Consider the following 12,751-nt stretch of genomic DNA (forward strand, 5'->3'; position numbering starts at 1 on the left):
CTCCGCCCTGGGACTCCAACTGACCTGCTCGGTTTCCTCCACGGGCGCGAGACCCACGCGTGTGACTGTGGGCCAAGCCACATGACCAATAGCAGGTGCCGCACCGTGGAGCACTCCCTCTCTCCAACGTGCAGGTACCCACATGAACTGTGACCCCCAGTTCGTCTCTCCCTCTCTGGCTGCGGGGATCTTTCAATAAATCATCTGAGTGTGGCGTCTGAGTGTGCGGGCCCGTCTTATATGTAGAACTGTTAAGCGTTTTCCATCATTGTAAATTCTTGCTTGCATATCCGCGATAAGTCTTGCCCTGTGTCTTTTATTGGTCCAGCATGGTTCACATCTGAGTTTTAGCCGGGTCTTTATACCCGATAATTGGTTCATCCCAGCCGGCATGGCTTTGGCAGTTCCGCTCGACTGCACCCGAAGTGGTAGTCGGTAGTTGGAACTCTACCGCAGTCGGTAGCATAACCCGGTTCAAGCAAGACGTGCCGAGGGTGTGGTTCCCTGGTAGACGACACCGCATAGTTAATTAGGTAAATTGGTTCCAGACAAAAAGACCCTACGCTACGCGGTGGAGGTATTGGCATTCCACGGTCGGTTCAGCGACCCGCCGGCTCACGGAATTATCCGGAGCGATGGCCTACAATTCCGGGGAGTCTGGTGGGAGACGACGTAACCTCCCCCACATAGCAGTCGTTCTTGCCACCGACCCCCAGCCCACCACAACAACAACAACAACAACAACAACATATATATATATATCTCTATCTCTATCTCTATCTCTCTCTCTCTCTCTCTCTCTCTCTCTCTCTCTCTCTCTCTCTCTCTCTCTCTCTCTCTCTCTCTCTCTCTTTCTCTCTCTCTCTCTGTGTCTGTCCTCTTTCTCTCTCTCTCTCTGTCTGTCTCTCTCTCTCTCTCTCTCTCTCTCTCTCTCTCCCTCTTTCTCTCTCTCTCTCTCTCTCTCTCTCTCTCACTCTCTCTCTCTCTCTCTCTCTCACTCTCTCTCTCTCTCTTCCCTCCCACAGTGTATAGCAACGTTTAGTGAGGCATAGCTCTCCCAACCTCCCACCCCCCCTTTCCTCACTCTTCCCCCATTCTGAGCTTCCCCTCCATCCTGCCACCTCTCTCCTCTCTTCCTCACCTCCCTCCCCCCCCCCCCAACTTTAATAACCGCGTCAGCGAAGCTACGGGTTGTATTTGCCATCCATTCTGACATCAATTTCAAACTCGGTGATTGTGGTGACAGGATAGTAAATATGTAATGATCGATGTAAGAATGCCGTTTTGCTTGTAAGACTGGGGGGAAGGGACAGGGGAGGGGAGAATAGAGAGTTGGGTTTGGAAAGGGGGGGGGCAGAGAGTAAAGATGGGACAGAGTGGGAACGGGGAGGTTGAGACCTTAGGGGTGGGGGTTGAGGAGTTGTGGTGGGGGAGGCAGTGTGGAGAGGGTTTGAAGGCTTTGAGTGGGAAGAGGATTAAAGGCTTTGGGTTGGGAGTGAGTAGTTGAAGACTTGGGATTTGGGAGGGGGAATTGATGACTTGGAGTTTCTGAAAGGGGGAAGTTGAGGAGTTGAAGTCACATTTTACATTGTGCAGATGTTCTGTGGGTACCTGCTGGTAATACATAATACTTCAAAAAATAAAAAAGGAGGCTTTGTAGATGGTGAGCAGTTTGTGTGGAATAAGGAAATAGCACCTGTGTGGGATGCTTAATTTGTTGCTCGATTAGGAAGCCAGCTTAGCAGTCTGCTCAGCTAAGGAAAGGTAATTGCAGATAATGGAATTAAGGAGATAGAGTGACTGCACTAATTCCAAGAGTTGATCATGGAAGTGACTGATCCATGCACTTTTACCTTTGAAATACAGCTGACATAAATTCATGACATAGAGCACCAACATTCAGGACACAAGAACCACACGAGCATCATCAAAATTAGATCAGCAAAATATAAAACATTCATTAAATAAATCCAGGTAAGTTATATTTTGAAGTGAGCAGGGTGGGAGGTATGGTGTGACTGGCAAAATCAAGGAATGCAGGTGCACAGGTGTCGACGTGTTAAGTTATGTTGTCTTAATTCAGCCCAAAAATATTCACTTGGATAGTAACTTTCCAAACCTTCATGTGCTTCTAAAATACTCACAAGAACATTATTAAAAGGGAAATAAACGTTTAGCATCTTATTCAATGTTTAATGAACTTGCTTGGATAGTAAATAGGAACATTAATATCGATTCACGACGCAGGCACAGTGTAGCCTTCATGAAAGCCTTACATAACCATACTTTTCAACCAAACAGAGATGTGTGTGGCCACATCATCGATTTGTGATCCATAAGATAGAAATCATCTTGCCATAAATGCAGATATACTGATCCATCATTACATATCAACCCCCACAGCCTCCTCCATCAAGAGTGAAGGAATGGAATTGGTAAGTGCAACAGACCTGAAGACTCATATTATCTTTAACTCTCTGATCTTTAATTATTTATTTTTTTCTACACATATTTGAGGCTCGTGGAAGAGCTAGGTTTGGTCATTCTCGTCCTCTTTGGCCATCAACTTGCTCATTCCAGCCATGGACATCTTGTGTCATTAATGAATTGATTCCCTCAATCTCTAACAAGAGACAAGGGCTATCAAATTGATTATGTCCCTTGAATTTGATTGTCCGGTACACGACTCTGCTTTTTGCCAAATTCTCAGCTTATGGTACTTAGGCTTCCCTCTAAGACTGGCTATTAGATTTTCTGTGCCCTCACAAGAAGTGGATTGCTGTGGAGGGAATAAAATCCCATGCTGCACCTTTTGAGGCAGGTGTCCCGAAAGGTAGTGTTCCTGGACTAATCATGTCCTTAATATACATCATTGACATGTGTTTGTCACTGGAGAATCCATCATATCACTTCATAGAATCCTCCACTCAGTCAAGTGCAACATAGTTCTGCATGCCCTTGTCTGGCAGACTGCAGCAGCATCTCTCTATTCTGATAAGGAGATAATAAGCAATTGTATATCTACCCAGGACACCTATAAAGACCATATTATCACTCTGTCCTACCCTCCCCCCATCCTACCCTCCCCCCCCACCACTTTTCCCCTGATAAGGACTGGAAGGCATATTGCCAAATTTATTTCTGCAGTCAGCCCCTGGTATAGATACAGTCTCTGGACCTCTCAGCTGTGGATGACTGCTGCTACTTGCCATCTCCAGCCACTCCACCCTAAGATCTCACATCAGGAATCAGAGTTGTCAGGGTCTACTTCTTTCATATCATGAGGTCATTGGTGGATTTGCAGGAGCTTTTTGGGGTTCTTTTTTTTTTTTTTTTTTCGTCGGCTCTCCTCTGCTATTGCTCTTCCTGCCCTCTCGCCTTTCCACCCAGGCCTTGTTATCTCCACCACCGAAAGTGGACAGAGGTTGTGTTTTCGCCACTGTTGACTGTCTGTTTGTCAGAGAGCAGGATATCTCAAAAAAGTTATCGACGGATTCAGGCAAAACTTGGTGGGTAGGTTGGGTATGTGACAAGGACCAATTTATTACATTTTGGTGAAGATCCTAATCTGGATCCAGATACAATATTTTTTAACCGATTCTTCACCAATGAGAGATTGGGCCAAAAGCTATATAAAGTACAGAATCTCAAAAAGTTATGGACGGATTGAGACAAAATTTGGTGGACCTATTTGGTGTGTGATAACCAATTGCTTTGATTTTGGTGAAGATCCAGATCCAGATCCAGATCTGGATACGAGAATTTTTTTTAGTTTTCTCGGTGATTCTTCACAATTGAGAGATAGGGCCAAAAGCGATATATAGCATGATATCTCAAACAATTGTAGACGGATTCCGACAAAACTTGGTGGATGAGTAAGGAGTTTGATAGATGACAAGAACAAGCTGATTAGGTTTTGGTTCAGGTCTGGATGCAGATCCGGCCCATCAGTGGGATACAAAATCTAAACTATTCAGCCTGGTGGAGGTATGCACTCTACCAAATGCCATTCTATTTACTCCATGTTATAATAATGAACTCCATTACAAGGAACTTTGACACAGTTGGAACACACCAATGGATCAAACCCCGGCAGAGTCATATCAAAGACTTTTTAAAATGGTGCATGCTGCTTCCTTGCTTGACGCTTCGCATTTGAAAAAGAGAGAGCACAGATAACCCCCATTGGATGGCATTGATGAGGAGGAGGAAATTTATCTGGAGGAAATGCTTCACTGAGTGCAGAGAGAAAAGCGACACCATTGTTGTGACGTTGCTAGTAGCAAGGGTAGTCCTGGAAGTGACGACACTTCCCCAAAGCTCAGTGGCTGCGTTAAGTGTTTGTCTCATCAGTATGTCTGTGTGTGTGTGTTTGTGTGTGTTTGTTTTTTACATTTATTTATGTGTGTGTGTGTGTGTGTGTTTGTGTGTGTTTGTTTTTTACATTTATTTATGTGTGTGTGTGTGTTTGTGTGTGTTTGTTTTTTACATTTATGTGTGTGTGTGTGTGTGTGTGTGTGTGTGTGTGTGTGTGTGTGTGTGTGTGTGTGTGTGTGTGTGTGTGTGTGTGTGTGTGAGATAGAATTGTTCGAAACAGTTGTGTGAAAAAGGAGATGTGTGTGTGTGTGTGACAGCCTCATTACAAGCTTGAGACTATATATACATATATATATATATATATATATATATATATATATATATATATATATATATATATATATATATATATATATATATATATATATATATATATATATATATATAGTTACAGATTTTAGAATCCGGTCTGATGAATGCATCCAGACATCAAGATCCTCAAACAGTTATTTCCTTTAATGCATGTTCAGATTAGCCCCATCCCCATGTCTAATGGGATCTTAAATGTGATGCGTTGAAAAGGGTAAAGGATAGATCTCTCTCTTATGGGAAGCTTTTTTCTTTACGACAGACACATTTACATACATTTCTTTCATGAGCTCTGAAGCCCACCCTCATTTTTCCTCAGCAACATTCTTTCACAAGCTCTGAAGCCCACCCTCATTCTTCCTCAACAGCAGTCTTTTGTGAGCTCTGACGCCTGCCTTTTTTGAGAGCGCACGGGTCGTCATGGTAACCATGCCCCAGTGGGGCGGGGTGAGCTTGGGGAGGACGGCACCCCATGGAGACGGCCCGGGGATATAAAAACGAGCGAAAGGTACGTTCTGAAGAGAAAAAGTCTGAAGAGAAAAGCATGAAGAGAGAAAAGCGAAAGTAGGGGGGAAAAAATGTTCTCGAGACAAAAAGTGTGAAGAGAAAAAAAGCCCAGAGAGAAAAAGTCCAGGGAGAAAAAGTGTGGAGAGAAAGGAGGGGAAAAAAGCGTTCTGAAGAGAAAAGCGTGGAGAGGAAAAGTGAAAGGAGAGAGGAAAAAGCAAAGGGCGAGAGAAGCGACCAAGAAGCGGGTGTCTGACCAGCGCCGAAGAGACAATTCACCCTTCCCAGTGCTTCGGCAAGCGAGCGTGTAGGTGTGAGCAGCGCTGCCAACAAGTGAGGCACGGGTCGATCACCAACAACTCCAGGGTCTAAACCCACAACAGATGATCTCGGTGCCCCCCAGATGTCGACTGGCGTTCAAGGATGCCCCGTGAGAGGGTGCACGGCAAACCTGGGTGCTGGCGACGGATGTGACACGCACGCACGCATGCATAACAGCTTGGACGCTTTCGCTTCAAGGACGACTTTCTGGTGAGTGAGATGATTCTCCCCCCCCTCCCCCTGAATGATCTGCTGGGTACTCCTGTCTGCATTTAGCTGTAAGTAAGTCAACCCCAGATAAGCATCTGCTCTTTGTCTCTTTCCTGGCATTTTGATTGATTTTGCTTTGAAATTAATTCTTTATTTACCTCAGCAAATAAAAAGTTATTTTTATTTATTTATTTTATTATTAAGAAATTATTGGTCGATTTCCAACCTGTCCGTGTTTGTCCTTTCCTTCTATTGTTCTGGCATTGTTCGAACCACGATAGACTGGGAGGTAATTACCACAGATTTGACCAAAAAATTGTCGGCACGCACCAGCGGTTAAAACGCTCAGCCGCCCTAATTAAAATCTCATCAGATAATATTGGTGCTTTGCCGAGGGTGCGCTCCCCGCTCAGGTAACCACATATCCTCTAGTTAAACGGAATAATTATAGGCCAGACACTGGAACTCGTGGTTGACTGGGTGGCGTTCGTGGTTTTAAAACAACCCACCATACCACAACGTTAATTGTGAGCGTTGGCCCCAGGTCCAGCTCTACCGAGATCAACTGGGGATTAATCACCTGAGTGACAAGCTGGCGTCTCAGTATCCGTGGCCGCAACTATGTCTATATATCTATATATCTATATATATATATATATATATATATATATATATATATATATATATATATATATATATATATATATATAACCACTGGTTGCCTGTCTGTGTTCTATCCTATTAAATGATGAGCATGGAGCAAGGAAGCAGCACGTGCCATTTTTTTAAGCCTGAGGTATGACTCGACCGGGATTCAAACCATCAACTTCCCAGACTCAGAGAGGACACTTTCACCATGAAGTCACCACGGCTCGTGTTCCCTTATGTTCTAGCTCTCTTGTGCTCTCTAAAATATGAGTTCCCTTATGTTTTAGCAGAAACCATTCCTTGTTAATATTCACCTCCATTCTTACGCACCACTGTATTCTCATTTGTAGAAGTGTCTTCCTGAGTACATTATCATGAGCTCTTCTCTGCAGAACTTCAAATCTGTTGCCTACCTCCATGTGTGCCGAACAACACACTTTCCATCTTTCCATTTTTTTTTAACAGCTTGGTGCCTAACAACACACGTTCCACGCTTTCCAACTGAGAATGTCTACACCCACTGAGAACCTGTCCACACCCTTCATTTCCTTAACTTGTGTTATGGTGAATCATTTGTTGTTGTCCCACAACTTTCCTGTTGCCTCATTTTGTTTGGTGAATTATTTTCCCCTGTTAGTCTGCTTTTCCATGAGCCTTGATGCAAAAATAAAAATATGTGAAGAAATGGATGTGCAAACGTTAAAATATTTAAACATTCCAGAATATAACAAGTGAAATCCTTGAATACAGCATGTGTGGTGAATCAAATGAGTACACTAATGTTAAAATATGCAATTTATGCTTTTCCAGTTGAAAAACAATTAAAAAGCATACTTAATATTTGAAATGTAAAAATCTTGTTATTATTGTGATAAGCACCTTTATATACAACAGAAGGAATGAAATAGTTCGATAGAGCGTGGCAGGAGGCCGCAAAAGAATGATTATAAGTAAATTTCAACTACTAATGCATGATGAAACACTTGTTTATGGCTAATATTAAAGAGAATGATGGCATAAGATGAACTTAGCTTTCTGCGTTTGGCACGAAATGCCATGGTGGACGGAAATGACGTCTTTCGTTCGTTCGTTCATACATGAGGGGAGCGTTTCTTCGTTTTTTTTCCGTCAAGCGATTAATTAAATGGTTTTTACAAATATAACACATTAGTTTCACAAATTTCCATTGAAATACTCGGGTATTTCCGTCAATTGTCACCATTTCCGTCGAGGTTACGCACTGCATCTACTGGACGGTCGTCATTGGCTGTCTTGAGGCACGTGTGGGGGGGGGGGACACCAGACCCACCGGAGACATGGTAGACGACGCCGGGGACATTTCAAACTCAGTGCAATTGTATACAGTGCACGCGCTGTAAAAACACACAGATTGACAGACAAATACGCACACGCACCACAGGCATGCACATGAGAAAGCACAGACAAAACCAAACACAGAAACCTTGACCAACACATATATATAATTTTGGAATATGTTAACTTACTATTATTTTGCATGCAGCCTGTGACTGCTGGTTAGCTACAGGCTGCATTGGTGAAAGTGCGGCTGTGCCGCTGGTGCAGTGTCCCCTGTTTCCTGTAAGCTGGTACTCAATTTGCTGACCTTGGAAGGATGACAGGCTGTGTCAATCCACCTCGTGTTATTTAATGGCATGACAAGGATTCAATCTCAAGACTCTAAGATTTTAAGCCAGCTTCATTGACTGTTAAGCCAACACCAGATATAACATGTGAACTGAAATAATGTTTCATTGTAGAAAAAAAATAGTGAGAAAACGAAGAATAAAAGAATCACAACTGGAGAATGCAAATAAGGAAGAAAATAATAATATGAATATTACTTCTAAAAAACAGGAGAGCAAAATAAACAAAAAGAAAAAAAATGTGAAAGATGTGTTCCAAAGTGATAAGCATAAGAAAGTTGAAGATATATATATATATATATATATATATATATATATATATATATATATATATATATATATATATATAATACTTTTCCTCACCTGGCGCTTCTCGTACTGGCAGAGCAGCGATCCTTCCATCATCGACACTGTTCTCCGTGGCCAAAAGTGCTGATCTTTCCGCCTTTGTTGCATGACTTTAAATAGCTCAGGCTTTGGGGACAGCAGGAGCCCTCTGGTGGCCAGACAAGCATGAAACAGACATCAATCTGCTGAGTTATTTCAAAAACTTCAGGCATATTCATGTGTTCAGCTAATTTTTTGTGCCTGAAATGTTTTCAAAATAAATGTCATCTTGATGATGTAATCCACTGATTCACCCAATTAGTTGCCATGAAATGTGCACATCAAAAGCATACACAATGGTTACCAACTGAAGGATGTTTGTCCATGCTCTCTCAGTTAATAACGCTGAGCATCAAACAAGGAAGCAAGCAGCACATGCAATTTTTAAGTCTTTGGTATGACTCAGCCAGGTGTTAACCACCAACCTCCCTGACTCAGAGTAGAGGCTCTAACCGTTATGCCAATCTTGAATGACGTAACAGTGTAGCTTGTGGTTCATGCACTATTTCCTAGTCAGCATGTTTTGGACATTGTGTTCATGTCTGTGAAAACTTTTCATAGGTTTTTGCAAGAGAAGCATGACGTACTTGGCAATTAGGCCATATATATATACTGTGTGTGTATATATATATATATATATATATATATATATATATATATATATATATATATATATATATATATATATATATATATATATATATCTGTACATTCATATGACACATTCCCAGAAAATCACAAAATTGTTTTGTATTTTTAAAAGCATTAAATGAACCTGCAATTAACTCCCCAATATGTATCACTATCATCATTGATGCAGAACTTGGTATCGGACTTTGACATTAACCCTTGGGACTCAAAGTTGAGCCCAGCTTGATGGAACCTAATTATATTATTAGTTAAACAATGTCGTCAGTACAGAACTCTTTAAAAGCTCGTAACAAATAAAAACTAGTACGACACTCGGAAGAGTGCATATCTCTACCAAGCTGAACAGTTTACATTTTGTATCGCAATGATAGGCCGGATCTGCAACAACACCTTAAATACATATAATCGTCTTGTTCTTGTCACCTACCCAACTCATCCACCAAGTTTTGTCATAGCCCATCCAAAACTTTTGATATATCATGGTGTATATTATTTTTTGGCTATATCTCTCAATTATGAAGATTCACTTGAAAGAATAAAAAAATTCACGAATCCACACACAGATTCAGATCTTCACCAAAATCTAATGAATCCACCCTTGTCACACACCCAACCTGTCCTCCAGATTTCGTCCAGATCCGTTTATATCATTTTGAGATATTCTGATCACAGAGACAGACAAACAGGGGTGAAAACACAACCTCCATTCATCTTTGGTGGTGGAGGTAAAAAAGATTAACAGTCTGATGTAACTTCTCGATAAGAGAAAATTAAAAGTAACCTCAAACATCTGGCCACTTGTGTTATGCAGCTAAATTTGCCCGACAAAGTGTGGGTTAATATGGATCATAGAGAACTTGTTTCCTTAGGAAAATGTCAAAATTTTATGCAAAAAGAGGGAACAAAAATTTACATGTAATTTGACATATTATTGCATTGTATCTGAATAAAGAAAATGTATAACCCTTGATTGTTCAATTTTAATCAAAATATACAAGCAGGCAGGTTCAGACAATCTGACAAAAACCGAGTCGTGGTAACGACAAAGGAGAGAAATTGGTGGCAAAATAGCGAGTTTGCTTTGCATATTGAAGACAAGATATCGTTTCTTTGCAAATTTTCCATCGCAGCGAAATGTGTAACACCGCAAGCTGTTTCAAAGGGTTCCCATAATTGCCATTGCTTCGTATGCTGCCCAGCACTTATAGTCATCGGCAGGGATGTTTAAAGGGCATGTCATGGCATTGGATGCTGCTACAACCTCTTAGAGTGCTTTAGGATTTTTATAATTTCAGTAATTTGTGCTGAGGGCTCAAGCAGGATGGACAGTCTTAATGGGAGACAGTGGGACATCTGACATGGCAGCAGAAAGAGCCGTTGCTAGTTTGCAATTTGTCATTTTCCATTGATGTATATGTAATTCTCTGACTCCTTGGATAGATGCGACCTTTTATAGTGACTTTATTTAAATATTCCTTTGTAACATAGAATGCACAAGCTTCCCATTTTAAAAGGCTGGTTTGGGCTGGAAGGACAGCCTAGAGGTGTGAAAACTCATCTCTAAGCTGTTTAGCCTGGGTTTGAATCTCGACCCAGCTATGAACTGTCATCCTGGTGTTTCACAGTCAACAGAGGGCTCCTGCTGTCCCCAAAGCCTGAGCTATTTAAAGTCATGCAACAAAGGCAGAAAGATCAGCACTTTTGGCCACGGAGAACTGTGTCATCAAAGTGTGTGCTGTCCCTCGAATGGACGTTAAACTGGGAGTCCCAACTGTCAGCGGTAGTTGGTTGACATTAAAGATACCATTGGGTCTTTCCAAAGAGAAGGCAAGTTACAGCAGATGTACCCATAGCAGATGATGCTACCCACAGTTATGTGATGCATAACAAAGAAGAAATAGAAGGGTACCCAGTAGAGTGCATATCCTCGCCACGTAATCCCCGATCCACGAGAACATATCGGGCCCAATACATTTTTGAAATACTATGCTATACAGTACTATATCGTTTTTGGCCTGATCTCTCAATGGTGAAGAATCACTTTGAAAATTAAATAATTCTCGTATCCAGATCCGGATCAGGATCTTCACCAAAATCTAATCAATTCTTCCTTGTCACACATCCAATCTGTCCACCAAGTTTCATCTGAATACGTCAAAAACTTTTTGATATATATATATATATATATATATATATATATATATATATATATATATATATATATATATATATATATATATATATATATAAATCGTTTTTGACCCAATCTCTCAATGGTGAAGAATCACTTTAAAAATTATAGTAGTCGGATCTGGATTCAGATCTTCACCAAATTCGAATCAGTTCGTACTTGTCACACTCCCAACCTGTCCACAAAATTTCCTCCAGATCCGTCCACAATTTTTGAGATATCCTGTACACAAACAGACAAACAAACAGACCTGACAAACAGACAGAAATTGGTGAAAACATCACCTCCTTCACCTTCGGTGGCAGAGGTAACAAGGCTGGTTCCTTATAGCTATAACTATAGTAACATTTGTGAAAAATGAATAAAAGGGAAGCTCCCATTTTTTGCGAAACCAACAAACTCCTTTTTTTATTTTTTATGTTGATTGACGGCTCATGGCGGAGCTTTTTCATTTAGCCGTTTAGAGATAGAGAGTTACAGGGATATTGGTGTAATGTTTCGGTTGCCTGCATGTGGATGGGTGATGGTCATCTGTGTTGTTGCAGCATAGCCATGAAGCGCCAAATGGCCTCCTCCTGCACCAAAGTTCCTTGCTGTATTCCTTGTTGGTCATGCATTTCCCATTAATTATTCCCTCACCAAAGGAGAGTATTGCATTTGGGTGCATTTGTTTGTCTGTTTGTCTGTTTGATTGAATGCACAAAAGTGCTAATGTAGGCCACAATCACCACCTTGTGCAGTGGTTCCCAAAATTTTTTGTCCATGACCTAAAATTTGAAATCACATTTGCCTCGCAACCCAAATTATACTGGTACCTAGTGTACCTATGATAAAAATTGTCAGAGAAAATGCTTTTGACATGAAACTCCCCCTCAAAAACTGAGATTTTGAGGGGGGGGGGTTCAAGTTCGGGTCACGACCCTGGGTTTGGGAACCCCTGACCTAGTGGAAGCCAGTTGTACACGCTCTCTTTTTTTCCAACCAAGTACGTCTACAAAGTATATACAATTAGAATACGAGTACGTCTATGAAGTACATACAATTAGAATGTGAGTAAGTCTACAAAGTATGTACAATTAGAATACGAGTACGTCTATGAAGTACGTACAATTAGAATGTGAGTAAGTCTATAAAGTATGTACAATTAGAATGCAAGTGCATCTACAAAGTATGTAAAATTAGAATGTGAGTATGAAAACAAAGTAATGTATGTACAATTATATGTGTTTACATAAACAATGTATGTACAATTACAATGTGAATACACAAACAAAGTATGTACAATTAGAATGTTAATATGTAAACAAAGTATGTACAATTAGAATGTGAGTACATCTACAATATAAGTGCTACAAAACCACACAGAACAAGTCTGGGCAAGGATATGCAGTCTTTGATTGCCTGTTCTAGTTGTAATTGCATTCCTTAGAAGAATAAATGCAAAGCTACGCATTTAGTAAAGTTTAAATCAAGCAGAACGGTACTTCAT

The 12,751-nt window shown here is 41.0% G+C and overlaps 1 protein-coding gene across 3 annotated transcripts in view; it reads right to left on the minus strand.

The window, feature by feature from the left end:
- The window catches only part of LOC147020375 (uncharacterized), an 87,966-nt gene that overhangs the window by 14,283 nt on the left and 60,932 nt on the right, over positions 1-12,751 (minus strand). For 2 of the 3 annotated variants that reach the window (XM_085895709.1, XM_085895708.1), the window contains one exon: positions 8,397-8,529. In XM_085895709.1, the coding sequence (XP_085751835.1) occupies positions 8,397-8,529 (133 nt within the window). Of the gene's footprint in view, positions 1-7,874; positions 7,994-8,396; positions 8,530-12,751 lie in introns of all 3 variants that reach the window. The other variant, XM_085895710.1, reaches the window with a different exon arrangement.

The sequence above is a fragment of the Eptatretus burgeri genome, chromosome 9 (assembly GCF_056783735.1).
Source record: "Eptatretus burgeri isolate ZD-2024b chromosome 9, Ebu_testis_v1, whole genome shotgun sequence".
NCBI lineage: Eukaryota > Metazoa > Chordata > Myxini > Myxiniformes > Myxinidae > Eptatretus > Eptatretus burgeri.